At 42.8% G+C, this 15,753-nt stretch overlaps 1 protein-coding gene across 1 annotated transcript in view; it reads left to right on the top strand.

Moving 5' to 3' along the window:
- Positions 1 to 12,175, top strand: part of APOB (apolipoprotein B) — a 41,917-nt gene extending 29,742 nt beyond the window's left edge. The window contains exons 26-29 of the mRNA XM_010840537.1: positions 577 to 8,133; positions 8,879 to 8,993; positions 9,109 to 9,295; positions 10,245 to 12,175. Of these exons, the coding sequence (XP_010838839.1) occupies positions 577 to 8,133; positions 8,879 to 8,993; positions 9,109 to 9,295; positions 10,245 to 11,885 (9,500 nt within the window). The 3' untranslated portion in view covers positions 11,886 to 12,175. The remainder of the gene's footprint in view (positions 1 to 576; positions 8,134 to 8,878; positions 8,994 to 9,108; positions 9,296 to 10,244) is intronic.
- The last annotated feature ends 3,578 nt before the right edge of the window (positions 12,176 to 15,753 follow it).

Genomic DNA, 15,753 nt, shown 5'->3' with positions numbered 1-15,753 from the left:
AGTTCCCTGAGTCATACAGCAAATTCCCATTAGCTGTCTGTTTTACATATGGTAATGTATATGTTTCCATGTTACTCTCTCCATATATCCTACCCTCTCCTTCCTCCCCCTCCACCACCTTGTTCATAAGTCTGATCTCTATGTCTGTGTATCCACTGCTGCCCTGCAAATAGGGAACCCTATACTTTTTCTTTCTTACCTTTTTCCCTCCCTGCCTCTCTTCTTTTGGAAATATTTATTAAACACATATGTATCAAGTATCCTACTAGGCAGTAAGAGAGAAAATGAACAGATAAACTAGCAATTAGATTTCAATGTAAAAGATGCTGTGATACAGTCTAGGTATAAAGTGGAGGCACTTGAAAGGGAAACCCAGCAAGGTCTGTGGTAGTCAGGGAGGGCTTCTGGGAGGAAGGCCTTTTGCTGTCAGATTTTATGCTCACACTACAGATAGAGGAGACTGTGGCACAACTGACCCAGACCAATGGGACTTTATTACTGAAAGCCTTTCACCATAGAAATTGTTCTGAAGATGCATGACTTCATTTAATCAGTGTGTTTTGATTTTTATGCTAGGATCTGGAAAAACAGCATATGACCACAGGAATACACTCACCTTCTCAGGTGATGGGTCTCTACACCACAAATTTCTGGATTCAAATGTCAAATTCAGTCATGTAGAGAAAAGGGGAAACAGTCCGGCCTCAGAAGGTCTGCTAACATTTGACGCATCCAGTGCCTGGGGCCCACAGATTTCTGCGTCAGTCCATTTGGACTCAAAGAAGAAAGAGCATTTGTACGTCAAGGAAGTCAAGATTGACGGACAGCTCAGAGCCTCTGCATTCTATGCTAAAGGCGTATATGACCTGTCTTATCAGAGAGATCCTGCCACGGGCCAGCTCACTGGAGAATCCAACCTGAGGTTTAACTCCTCCTATGTCCAGGGCACCAATCAGATAACAGGAAGGTATGATGATGGCACTGTCTCCATTACCTCTACCTCGGATCTGCAAGATGGCCTCGTGAAAAATACTGCTTCCCTGAAATATGAGAACTATGAGCTGACAGTGAAATCTGACACCAACGGGAAGTATGAGGACTTTGCCACGTCAAACAAAGTGGATCTGACCTTCTCTAAGCAGCATGCATTGCTCCGTTCTGAGTATCAGGCTGATTACAAGGCACTAAGGTTCTTCACCCTGCTTTCTGGATCTCTAAATTCTCACGGCCTTGAGTTAAATGCCGATATTTTGGGCACTGACAAGATTAACAGTGGTGCTCACAAGGCAACACTCAGGATTGCCCGGGACGGAATGTCCACCAGTGCAACGACCAGCTTGAAGTATAATCCCCTAGTGCTGGAGAATGAACTCAACGCGGCAGTCAGCCTCTCTGGGGCATCTCTGAAATTAACATCAAACGGCCGCTTTCGAGAACACCATGCGAAATTCAGTCTAGATGGAAAAGCTGCCCCCACAGAGCTGTCGCTGGGAAGTGCTTATCAGGCCATGATTCTGGGTGTCGACAGCAAAAACATCTTCCACTTCAAAATCAACCAGGAAGGACTCAAGCTTTCAAATGACATAATGGGTTCATATGATGAAATGAAACTTGACTACACAAACAATCTGAACATTGTAGGGTTCTCACTGGACTTCTCTTCCAAACTTGACAACATTTATAGCTCTGACAAGTTTTATAAGCAAAATTTTAATCTACAGTTAGAGCCCTATTCCCTGGTAACTACTTTAAACAGTGACTTGAAATTCAGTGCTCTGGATATGACCAACAATGGAAAATTAAGGCTAGAACCTCTGAAGCTGAATGTGGGTGGGACCATAAAAGGAGCCTACCAAAATGATGAAATAAAACACATCTACACTCTTTCTTATGCTGACTTATCTGCAAGCTATAAAGCAGACACTGTAGCTAAGGTACAGGGAACAGAGTTTAGCCATCGGCTCAACACGAACATTGCTGGGCTTGCTTCAACTGTGGACATCAGAACAAACTACAACTCAGACTCCCTGCATTTCAGCAATGCATTCCACTCTGCAGTGGCCCCATTTACAATGACCATCGACACACATACAAATGGCAATGGGGAGCTGGTTCTCTGGGGACAACACACGGGGCAGCTGTACAGCAAATTCCTGTTGAAAGCAGAACCTCTGGCCTTTACTTTCTCCCATGACTACAGAGGATCCACAAGTCACCGTCTCATGTCCAAGAGAAGCATCACCACTGCTCTTGATCACAAAGTCAGTGCCCTACTCACTCTGGCCGAGCAGACAGGCGACTGGAAACTCAGGACCCAGTTGAACCAAAATGAATACAGCCAGGACTTCAGTGCTTACAACACAAAAGACAAAGCTGGTGTTGAGCTCAGTGGACGAGCCCTGGCTGACCTCACTGTGTTGGACTTCCCTATTGCAGTGCCACTTGTCCTCAACGAGCCCATCAATGTCATTGACACTTTCGAGATGAGGGATTCTGTTGGCCAGCCCCAGGAATTCACTCTTGTTGCTTCTGTAAAATATGATAAGAACCAAAATGCTCACACCATCCATCTCCCATTCTTTAAATTCCTGCCAAAATATTTTGAGAAGACTCGGGTAGTAGTTATAGGTGCACTGGAGACTGTACAGAAAGAATTGAAGCGCACCCATATTGATAAACACATGAGGAAATATGTAGAAGCCTTGGACAGACTCTCACAGCAAGTTAGTGATTATCTGAGCACGTTCAATTGGGAGAGACAAGTTTTGAGTGCCAAGGAGAAACTAACTGCTTTCACAGAAAATGACCTGCAAATTGTATTAGACAATGCCACAATCAACCTTAATGAAAAACTGTCTCAGCTGCAAACATATGTGATACAATTTGATCAGTATTTTGAAGATAATTATGATTTGCATGATTTTAAGACAACTATTGCTAAGATTATTGATCAAATCATTGAAAAATTGAAAATTCTTGATGAACATTATCATATCCGTGTCAATTTAGTAAAAAAAATCCGTGATCTGTATTTTTTTATTGAAAATTTTGATTTTAACAAAACTGAAAGTAGTACTGCATCTTGGATTCAAAATATGGATACTAAGTATCAAATCAGAATCCAGATACAAGAAAAATTGCAACAGCTCAAGGTACAGATTCAGACTGTAGACATCCATCACCTTGCTGAAATGTTCAAACAGCAGGTTGAAGCTGTTGACGTCAGAGTGCTTTTAGATCAGTTGAGAACTACAATCCCATTTCAAAGAATAAAGGAAATTATTGAGCATGTCAAATACCGTGTTACAAGTCTTTCTGAAGGTTTTAAAGTAACTGAGGAAATCAATGCTTTCAGAGTCATGGTCCATGAGTTCATTAAGATGTATAAAATAGATCAACACATCCAGGCTTTAATGGATAAATCAGTGCAGTTGGCCCAACAATATAAGCTGCAGGAGACTGTTCAGAAGCTAAGCAGTGTCCTACAGCAGGTCAAGATGGCAGAAATTGTTGAAAAATTGATTGGGCTTACCGACAATGCTCTCAAGCAGCTTGAAGCATTGTCTTTTAATCAATTCCTTGAAGAAGTAAACAGATTCCTTGACATGTTGGTAAAAAAATTAAGGTCATTTGATTACCACCAGTTTGTAGATGAAACCAATAACAAAATTCATGAGGTGACTCAGCGAATCAATGATGAAATTCAGGCCCTGGAATTCCCACAGAAAGCAAAGGCACTCAGACTGCTTGTAGAGGATGCTAGGATTGTGGTCTCAACCTATCTGGAAAACCTAAAGGCCACCAAAATCACCTTAGTCTTGGATTGGTTACAGGAGGCTCTAAGTTCAACATCTGTAACTTACATGAAAGCAAAGTTTCAGGAGACCCTGGAAGATTTTCGAGACCGAGTATATCAAATGGATGTACAGCAGGAACTCCAGCGGTACCTATTCCTAGTGGGCCAGGTCTACAACACACTCGTCACCTACATTTCTGACTGGTGGGCTCTTGCTGCTAAGAACCTTACTGACTTTGCAGAACAGTATTCTATCCAAGACTGGGCTGAAAACCTGAAAACGTTAGTAGAACAAGGGTTCACTGTTCCTGAAATCCAGACCACCTTTGGGACCATACCTGCCTTCAAAATCGGTCTCCGTGCCCTTCAGGAGGCTACATATCAGACTCCTGACTTCATCGTTCCTCTGACAGATCTGAGGATCCCATCCTTTCAGATCAACTTCAAAACACTGAAGGATGTGAAAATCCCATCCAGCTTTTCCACGCCAGAATTTACCATCCTTAATACCCTCCACATCCCTTCCTTTACAATTGACTTCGTAGAAATAAAAATAAAGATCGTCAGAACCATTGACCAGATGCTGAACAGTGAGCTGCAGTGGCCAGTCCCAGAAGTGTACCTGGGGGATCTGAGCGGGGTGGATACCATTCTTGCTGGAATCACTGTGCCAGACTTCCATTTACCGGAAATCACTATTCCAGAATTTGTCATCCCGAATCTCAACCTTACAGATTTTCAAGTTTCTGACCTTCACATCCCAGAATTCCAGCTTCCCCATATCTCACGCACAGTTGAAGTACCTGCTTTTGGCAAGCTGTACAGCATTCTGAAAATCCAGTCTCCTTTTTTCACATTAGATGCAAATGCTGACATTCAGAATGCAACAGCTTTGGCAAACCAGGCGGAGATGGAGGCTTCCATCACCGCCAAAGGAGCATCCAGATTAGAAGTGCTCAATTTTGATTTTCAAGCAAAAGCACAACTTTCAGACCCTACACTTAATCCACTGGTTCTGAAGGAATCTGTGAGGTTCTCCAGCAAGTACCTGAAGACAGAGCATGAGAGTGAGGTGCTCTGGGTTGGAAATGCTATTGAGGGAAAGTCAAACACAGTGGCAGGTATACACACAGAAAAAAATACACTGGAGCTCAGTAGCAGTGTGCTCGTCAACATAAGTAATCAACTTACCCTGGACAGTAACACAAAGTACTTCCACAAATTGAACATCCCCCAGCTGGACTTCTCCAGCCAGGCTGACCTGCACAGTGACCTCAAGACCCTGTTGGAAGCTGGACACATAGCATGGGCTTCTTCTGGAAGAGCATCCTGGAAATTGGCCTGCCACGAATTCTCAGATGAGGGAACACATGAATCCCAAAGCAGCTTTACTGTGGAAGAGTCCATCACTTCCTTCAGATTGTCTAATAAGATCAACAGCAAACACCTAAGAGTGAACCAAAAAATACTATATGAGTCTCGATTCCTCAACTTCTCTAAATTTGAAATCCAGTCACAAGCTGAATGTCAGCATGTGGGTCGCAGTGTTCTAACTGCTAAAGGCCTGGCACTGCTTCAAGAGGGGAAGGCGGAGATAACTGGCAACCATGATGCTCATTTAAATGGGAAAGTTGTTGGAACTTTGAGAAATTCTCTTTTCTTCTCAGCACAGCCATATGAGATGACTGCATCCACAAACAATGAAGGGAACTTGAGAGTTAGCTTTCCATTAAAACTGACAGGGAAGATAGACTTTCTGAATAATTATGCACTGTTTCTGAGTCCTAGTACCCAGCAAGCCAGTTGGCAAGCAAGTGGCAGGTTCAATCAATATAAGTACCATCAAAATTTCTCTGCTGGCAACAATGAGAAAAGCATCGAAGCCCACATAGGAATAAATGGAGAAGCCAACCTGGATTTCTTAAACATTCCTTTAAAAATCCCTGAAATGACTCTACCTTACACAAAGCTCACAACTCCCCAGATAAAAGAAATCTCCTTATGGAAAAAGACAGGCTTGAAGGATTTCTTGAAAACAACAAAGCAATCATTTGATTTAAGTGTAAGGGCTCAGTATAAGAAAAACAAAGACAAGCACTCCATCCCAGTTCCTCTGGATGCCTTCTACGCTCTTATCCATCGTAACATCAATTCCTTCTCCAGGCTTTTCGAGACAGTCAGAAACCAGGCACTAGATTTTTTTATCAAATCCTATAATGAAGCAAAAACTACATTTGATAAGTACAAAGTTGAAAAATCCCTTAACCAGCCACCCAAGATCTATAAAATTCCTGGATACACTATTCCAGTTGCCAACATTGAAGTGTCTCCCTTCACAGTGAAGATGTTAACATTTGAGTATATGATCCCCAAAGAGATCAGCACCCCCAGCATCACTGTCCTGGGTTCTAGCATCTCCGTACCCTCATACACGTTAGTCCTGCCCTTCTTAGAGCTGCCGGCCCTTCCTGTCCCTAAGGAACTTTCTGAGCTTTCTCTTCCAGAGTTCAAGGTATTGAGTACCATAAACAAAATTTTAATTCCAGCCCTGGGCAATATTACCTATGATTTTTCCTTTAAATCAAGCATCATCACACTGAATACCAATGTTGGTCTGTATAACCAGTCAGATATTGTCGCTCATTTTCTTACTTCATCGTCTTCTGTCATGGATACACTGCAGTACAAATTAGAGGGCACCTCAAGTTTGACGAGGAAAAGAGGACTAAAGTTAGCCACCGCTTTGTCCCTGAGTAACAGATTTGTGGAGGGCAATCATGACAGTACCGTTAGTTTCACCAAGAAAAATATGGACGCATCAGTGACGACAACGGCAAGGGTCCAAATTCCAATTTTGAAAATGAGTTTCAAGCAAGAGCTTCATGGGAATACCAAGTCAAAACCTACTGTCTCTTCAGCCATTGAATTAAAGTATAATTTCAATTCCCCCAAACTGCTCTCTGCTGCTACGGGAGCAGTTGCCCACAAGCTCACCTTAGAAAGCCTCACCTCTTACTTTTCCATTGAGTCATCTACCAAAGGAGGTGTTGAGGGTTCTTTTGGTTCATGGGGATATTCAGGGTCTCTTGCCAGTGAAGCCAACACTTACTTGAATTCCAAGGGCACCAGATCTTCTGTGACACTGCAAGGAGCCTCCAAAGCAGATGGTCTCTGGGACCTCAAAGTAAAAGAAAATTTTGCTGGAGAAGCCACACTCCAACGCATATATATCATCTGGGAACAAAATATGAAAAACCATTTAGAGCTAGGGGGCCTCATTTTAACATCTGGAGAGCATACAAGCAAAGCCACCCTGGAGCTCTCCCTGTGGAAAATATCAGCCCTCGTTCAGGTCCGTGCACATCAGCCCAATTCCCTCCTTAAAATCAATTTCCTTGGCCAGGAAGTCTCCTTGAATGTTAACACTGAGAACCAGAAAATCAGCTGGAACAGTGAGGTCCAGGTTCCTTCTGGGTCTCTCCAGAACAATATACAGCTCTCTAATGACCAAGAAGTGGCTCGCTTTGACATGGCAGTCTCCTTAGAAGGGTACCTACGGTTCCTCAAAGATACTGTCCTACCAGTTTATGACAAAAGCTTATGGGACCTCCTAAAGCTGAATGTCACCACCAGCCTTAATAGGAAACAGTATCTCCGTGCTGCAACTGCCCTCATATATACCAAAAATCCCAATGGTTATCTTGTTTCTATCCCCATGCAAGAATTGGATGATAAATTCATTATTCCTGGACTGAAACGAAATAATCAAAATTCCATTCATGTCACACCTACATTCCAAGTCCCCTTTACAGATCTTCAGATTCCATCCTACACACTTGACCTCAGTGAAATAAAAATCTACAAGAAGCTAAGTACTCTTCCATTGACCTTCAACGTATCAACTCTACCCCAAGTAAAATTCCCCAGAGTTGATGTGTTAATACAATACTCTAAACCAGAAGCCTCCTCTGTTCCCTTTTTTGAGATAACTGTGCCTGCATCTCAGTTGACTATGTCCCAGTTCACCCTTCCCAAAAGTATTTCAGTTGGCAGCACTGTTCTGGATCTAAACACAGTGGCCAGTAACATCGCAGACTCTGAGCTGCTGACCATCACCGTGCCTGAGCAGACTCTTGAGATTCCTTCCATGAAGTTCTCTGTACCTGCTGGAATTCTCGTTCCTTCCTTTGGAACACTGACCGCGCGTTTTGAGGTGGCCTCGCCCTTGTATAACACCACTTGGAGTGCTGGTTTGAAAAACAAAGGAGATCATGTTGAAACATTCCTTGATTCCACATGCAGCTCGACCATTCAGTTCCTGGAATATGACCTAAATGGTAAGGAAATTTCCTGACTCCCCACCCCACCCCCCGCCCCCAGGCTGTACTTCTTTTTTTTTTTTTTTAAGACTTTATTTATATTTGGCTGTGCTGGGTCTTCGTTGCTACATGGAGTTTTCTGTAGTTGTGGCGAGTGAGGGGTTCTCTCTAGTTGTGGTGCGTGGCCTTCTGATTGCAATGGCTTCTCTTGTTGCAGAGCCTGTGCTTCAGTTGTTGCAGTTCCCGGGCTCTAGAGCACAGGCTCAAATGTTGTAGTACACAGGCTTAGTTGCTCCTTGCCATGTGGGATCTTCCCAGATCAGGGATCGAACCCATGGTTCCTGCATTGGCAGGTGGATTCTTTACCACTGAGCCACCAGCGAAGCTCCCCCACCCTCTGCACGTGCTGTATTTCTTCAAAGAGAGTTGTAAATAAATTATTATGTATTTAGATAGGACTTGAGGCAAAGCTGCTATCTATAGCAAAATTTAAAAGAGGCAGGAAGGAGATACATTTATACTCCATGTTTGAAAACCATCCTGTTGAAAACCTACTGACATTCTACAGAAATAGTTTCAGAGAAAATAGGTGTTTCTGTAATAATTTTAGGATGAATAAGGTCTCCTATTTTTTTTTTCAAATTAGTACTGCATGTTACAAACATATAAGACATATAGTTAAGATAGAATTCTGTTTTCACAAGGAAAATATTTATATCCTGCAGTTACTAATCTAATGAAATATAAAATCTGTCCCATACAGTTGTAGGAACACACAAAATCGAAGGTGGCATGTTAGTGTATAAGACTAACGCATCCTTTGCACACCGTGACTTCAGTGCAGAATATGAAGAAGATGGCAAATATCAAGGACTTGGGTAGGGAACTTTTAATTTCATCTTTTTTCTAGTCATTGTGGTGTCTGCCATCTCCACCTCCTTTTCGTGATGGCCCATCTGTTTCCTGGGGGGTTTGGGGTTTTTTTGCTTTCAGGTACTGGAATGGAAAGGTTGACCTTAACATCACCAGCCCAACATTAACTGATGTCTGTCTGCACTACCAAGAAGATGAGAACCACTTCTCCTCATCAGTAGCCTCCCCAGCCATAGGCACTGTGGTCATCGACGTGAAAAACATTAGCAATACCGTATTGGGATGGAACCTCTACTACCGCCCTCAGGTGAGTCCCATCTAGTGGTTTACACATATCAAGAGCTAACATAGAATATGGGCAGATAAATTGAAGTCCATGCAAAGTATTACCTGGGCTTTCCAAAACCAGGTAAAATACAAGCAATTAACTGGTTAAACTTCTCTTCTGAGGAACTATTCTCCAGAAAGTGTTAGGAGTCTTTTATTGATTGTATGAAATGCACATATGACTTCCTATTACCATTATTATTTTATTACATTTGGGTCATTCTAGAAAGATGAGAGTTTTGCCTCATCACCTAAATCATGGACAAACTCTGCCATATGCTGAGTACATTTTTCAGATTGGGGCATCTGGAGTATTTGAGGCTTCAAAATTCTTCCCCATGATAGGATTGTTAGGTGAGATATGCCAAATTCCTCTCACCTACCATACAAGTTCTGCTGGGGCCAAATCAAAGATGCCATTAGTAGAGAAGAAGAAATAATCAGTTTCTATTATTAAACTTTGTCATAGGCTTGGAGGATGGATAGCACCTGATATTGGTCTTCTAGGTCTCTCCTAGATGAGCCCTGGACATTTTTCATTTTTGTTACATCTTCTTTCTCTGAATTAGTGTTTTCCTGTTTTTTTTTCTCCCCATTCTCTCTGTCCTCCTCCTCCCTCTTCCTCCACTTGCTCCTCCTCTTCTTATCTTCAGTCCTAGAAAAGCCTTGATGTTAAATGTCCCTGTGCAAATGCCGTACATAATTTTATCCTTTCTGGGGCATGTGTTAAAGACGAATTAATGAGTGTATTTGCTTAACCGTAAGACAAACACATATGAAAGATATGACATGTGAAAGATAAATCTCCATCAGAATATGAAAGATCCTCTGATCTTTACTTTTAATTGCTAATGAAGTTTTAATGTAGTGTATTATGTAATCAGGATAATTGAAAACATGTTCTTTTCGTCCTTTTCTGCTGGTCATAGGCCTCTCCAGATAAAATACTCAACATATTCAAAATTGAGTTGAGGGTCCTGGAATTGGATGATGAAGTTCAGATCAAAGCTAACTGGGAAGAAGGAGCTGTGTCCGAATTGCTAAGCTCGCTCAAAGACAGTGTGCCCAGGGCCACGGGAGCCCTTTATGACTATGTCAACAAGTACCACCAGGAGTACACGGGACTTGATCTGAAAGATGCTACTTTAAAACTGAGGAGAGGCCTACAGGACAGCGCTGATCAGGTGTATCAAGGGGCCATGAGGCAGATTGATGAAGTGGACATGGAGCTCCAAAGGATGGCCAGAGGCACCACTGAAACCTACCAGCAGTGGAAGGACAAGGCCCAGAGTGTGTACCAGGAACTGTTGGCTCAGGAGGACCGCAGTGGTTTCCAGAGACTCCAGAAGAAGGTGTCAGACAGCTTAATAGGAGTTACTCAGGGATACAGCGTGACAGTCAAGCATGCGACTGACTTGTTCATTGATCTCCTGAATGTAACCAGATTCCAGCTCCCAGGAAGAGCCAGGAACTACACTGCAGATGAGCTCTGCACTGTGGTCATACAAGAAATAGCGAAGCGACTATCCCAGGTACATTCAAATATCCATAAAGGATTACATATACTGTTTTCCTATTTACTGTACCTGATGGAGGAGTCTGAGTTATACAAGGAACTAAACAATAAATTTTCTTTTACATCAATGTGCAATCAACTAATAGATATGGCCTTGGAGTGTATGAAAACATTTCTATTTTTCTCACAAGAGATCCAAAAGGCACTCAGTTACCTCCAGTCTACCATGATGACAGAGATGCTAAGTGGTCTTCAAAGGTCTCTACAAGACATTTTCCAAGAGATAGAAAGTGAACTTAAACGCTTCAAGGAGAAGAAATTGACTGATTTCATTAATCAAACCCTACAGAATATCAATACAATCTCCGACATATACATTTCATTTGTTTTTAGATTCCTGAAAGAAAACCTAAACTATAACTTTGTTGAGTTTAATAAACTAATCCAAAACAAACTTCAGGTAGCTTCTCAAGAATTACAGCAGCTCCTTCAGTATGTGCAGGCTCTTCACCAAGAATATTTTGATCCAACTACGGTTGGCTGGACAGTGAAATATTATGAATTTGAAGAGAAGGTCATCAACCTGATCAAGAACCTAGTAGATGTCCTTAAGGACTTCCATTCCAAATACATTGTCGGTGCTACTGATTTTGCTTCCCAACTCTCAAGTCAGATTGAACCATTGATACAGAAAAGTTTGCAGGAGTATCTTAGCATCCTTGCCAATGCAGAGGGAAGGGGGAAAGAGAAGATTACAGAGCTTTCTACCAGTGCTCAGGAAGTAATTAAAAGCTGGGCTGTTGCAGTGAAGGAAATCATTTCTGATTACCACCAGCAGTTCACATATAAACTACAGGAGTTTTCAGACCAGCTCTCTGATTACTGTGAAAAATTTATCTCTGAGTCTAAAAGATTGATTGACCTGTCCATTCAAAACTACCACATGTTTCTGAACTATATCATGGAGTTGCTGAAAGAGCTACAATCAGCCACAATCAATGACATGAGCCCCTACATAAAGGTTGCTCCAGGAGAGTTTACTATCACCTTCTGAGTTTTTATAGCAATTCTTCAATTAGACTTTCACATAGTAGGGAAAAAACTCAAACTGTATGTATTAATATAACTTTTGACCAAGCCAGCCCTATAACAGTTATAGGCAGCTGGCTTCAAGCAGAAGCACGTATGAACTGGACCCGCACTGAAGCTGGCATCAGTTCTCTGAAGGTCTCTGAACTCTGGGGAATGACATTTTTTGCAAGTTCAAGAAAACCAGGATCTGAGTTATTTTGCTAAACTCTGAGAGAGTGAGAACAAATAAATTCTTTATCGTGTATTATAACACTCATTGTGATTCATTCACATTGAAAGGTAGAGAAAATGAGAGTATTTATTCAACTGTCTGACATTTCAAAACCTCTGGAACACATACTGTTTTGAGTGATAGGGGAAAAGGAGAATTTAAGAAGGGACATATTTTGCCACCTGAAAGGAAGTAACTGATCTCAGAGAGTATATTTGCCAAGTGAGAATGAAAAATTATTTGCAGAAGCTTTCACATAATTTGATCCACAGGAGCATCTCATTATGTGACACACAGTCTTCCTCAGCAATCAGTCTGCATTTGCCAGGCAAGGCTGTCTGCTAGGCTCTGAGATAAATCACCAGGCCCTTTATTTCACTCACCTGCCAGGAATGGAGAAGGAATGGCTAAGAAGTCCTAGCCCCCAAGGACCTCATGATAGTAGGGACCCTAGAGGCTCCCTGAAGCTTGGCCAGGATCCATTCATGGCCGAGGAGGTAAGGGTAAGAGAGGAGGCACTGGCATAAAGCATATATTTATGCTGTTGAGTTTCTTTATTTCTCCAAACTTAATATCCAACCATCCTAAGTGTAATCAAAACCTAAGTGTTTCCCTTGCTTCATCCACTCACCTCAAACTCTGATCTTAAACACTGGTAACATCCAGTCAGGGATTTTCCAGGTGACTCAGTGGTAGAGAATCTGCCAATGTAGGGGACATGGGTTCAATCCCTGGGTTGGGAAGGTCCCTTGGAGAAGAAAATGGCAACCCACTCCAGTATTCTTGTCTGGATATCCCATGGACAGAGGAGCCTGGCAGCCTACAGTCCCTGGGGTCACAAAAGAGTTGGACACAACTTAGCAACTAAACAACAACATCATCCAGCCAGAGCATCCAAGGTGAGCTCTGGTGAAGGAAGGCTAGAAGCTGATATCATTGGGAAGGGCAGCTATAACATTCATTTCAATGGCACTTGAGGACAGAGGAAGGGTGTGACCATTGGAGAGTAGGAAATTGCAGACTCTCATCCCTACCTAAGTCCTACATGAGGCCTATTTGGAAAAGGCCCTTCTTATTCCCAAATACCTTCAACCTGTACCATTCTTTCATAAAGCCTTCACATTCCCTTCTTGAAGGCTACTCTTAAAATGCACAGCATTAGGAAACACATTAGCCTCTTGGTACCCCTGCAGGATTCTTCTGTCTAGAACTGAGGTGCCAAAGAGAGTCACTGCTGCTGCTAAGTCGCTTCAGTCGTGTCCGATTCTGTGCGACCCCATAGATGGCAGCCCACCAGGCTCCCCCATCCCTGGGATTCTCCAGGCAAGAACACTGGAGTGGGTTGCCATTTCCTTCTCCAAAGCATGAAAGTGAAAAGTAAAAGTGAAGTCGCTCAGTCTTGTCCGACTCTTAGCGACTCCGTGGACTGCAGCCTACCAGGCTCCTCCGTCCATGGGATTTTCCAGGCAGGAATACTGGAATGGGGTGTCATTGCCTTCTCCAGACAGTTTAGTGAACATTTATTAAATGCTTCTATGTGCTATACACAAAACCTCTATAGAGGAAACAAAGATCAGTAAGATACAGTCCCTGGATGTTTGTCCATCTGTTTATCAGGGATGGAATGTGCTGTCCCATCATGGATATATACAAAGTATTATGAAGGTTTATTACAGGAAAGGATAAAAACCAAGAAGTATTCATGGAGACTGTTGAAATGGATCTTGAGGATACATAGACTTTGACAAGAGGTAAGGGCGTGACTTAGCAGCAGCAGCAGCAGCAAGGGAGAAATGACATTACAGAAGAACATAGCAAAGAAACAGAGTTAGGTATGTTTGAAGGTAGCCAAATCGAGGGGAGACAGGATTAGAAAGGCAGCAGAGGTCTTGAAAGCTGGTACTTTACTGGCTGGAGAGGGCATCCAATGAAAGTGTTTGAATAGGAGGGTGAAATGAGTTGTGACTTAAGAAAACTGGTATCACAGCTTCTACAGGATGAATTGTCATGGGATGAATCTGGATTTGAGGCTGTTGCAAGGTCCAGGTAAAAGATACCCAACGTCTCAGTCAAGTCATAGCTGCTGAGAATGGTGATGGGGTGGATACAAGAAGCATCAGGAAGACATAACTGACAAATTGACAGAGCTGTGGGGCTGATTGTTAAGGACAGAAGGGATGTGTACAAAAGCTCTGAGGACTGGAACTGCCTGGAAGATTCACTGGAGACAAAAATGGCTGGGATGACCCAAAGAACAAGGAAGTAGAATGAGTCAAGCTGACTTCAGAGTTAAGAAATTTTGAAACTGCATAACTTGCAGACGAACGGGGCATCAGCATAAACATGAGGAATGTGTGGGGGACAGATTATTAATGTAAGGCATGGACTTATAGCCGGTCATGTGGAATCACATGGTATGCTTCAGGTTGCATGGTATGTCCATGCAGAAATATCTCCATTATTATATTGGTGATGTGGGCTAGAGAAACTATCCAGAGAAATGGGAATGAGGGATTATTTTAACCAATTGTATTGATTTTGTGTCCTTATACCTACCTTTAGAAATGTAACAAGAAAACAGAGTTTTTCCTCTTGTATAATTGCCCTATTGACCTGAGAGTGAGCCAACATGTACATGTCCTGAGAACATACTGTGAGATGATGTGGAAAGTACTACTATAAACCCAGCTATTCCTCCCGTAAAACAAATATCCGAAGTTGAAAACCAACGAAGAAATGAGATAATGGACCCCAGCCCAGGTCCCAAACTTTGGAAGCATGACCAAGCTGTGTACTTGGTTTGACTCCCGGATTCTGCCTTAGGCCAGTGGCTCTGTACCCAGAATAAACCTTGTAATAATTAAGTCTCTTGGGAGTGGGTACCACCTGGAATATCAGGAGCTCTGTCCATTCTCTTTGCTTTTCCTGTGAAGGCTGGTCAGTTGAGGAACCCAATTGCCCTTTACCTATAAGATGAGCAAAGTCCCCTCTGACTGCTTATTCTAGGTCCCTTTTCTGCCTCTAATTTATGACTTAGTCCCCATTCAGTCAGAGAAGGGGCCAAGCTGGACCTCAAATGGGGCCTGTAACATGGGAGCCAGGATGGACAAACAGATGTTCCCTCTAAAAGTGTCTAATAACCAGAGATAAATGTGCAGAAACAGACCCTACCTCTTAGCTCATCCCTTTGTCTCACTGTTTCACATTAAGAGGTCAACTGCACTCCCTTCAAGCACTCTGTTTGTTGGTGGGATGGTTGGGTGGTCACCAACAAATAACGTTCCAGGGCCTCGTAAAAGCTGGTGGAGTAGGTACACATGTTTCTAGGAGGAGAGGGCCCTGCCCTCCTCCTCCTGTACAGACTGGCTCACTCCTCCTCCAAGTCTGAGCAGTGCCTTGCGTCAGTGGTATCCAGGGCACTACGCACTAAGTTCTGATCCTTGTGTTAACTTCACCTTCCACTGGCACCACTGAGGCCCAGTTTTAATCAAGAAAGACAACTATGGCCTTGGAAGGTAGGCTGGCCCAGGAGCTGTGGCCCCACGCTTGTTTCTAAGCTGTGGCTGGGCCATAGCTGTGTAGCATGAGCACCACATGAAGCAGAGACAATCACACTTCA

This window comes from Bison bison, unplaced genomic scaffold, assembly GCF_000754665.1.
Source record: "Bison bison bison isolate TAMUID 2011002044 unplaced genomic scaffold, Bison_UMD1.0 scf7180017864145, whole genome shotgun sequence".
Taxonomy (NCBI): Eukaryota; Metazoa; Chordata; class Mammalia; order Artiodactyla; family Bovidae; genus Bison; species Bison bison.
Note: the sequence above shows the minus strand (reverse complement) of the source record. Positions and strands in the feature narration are given on the sequence as shown.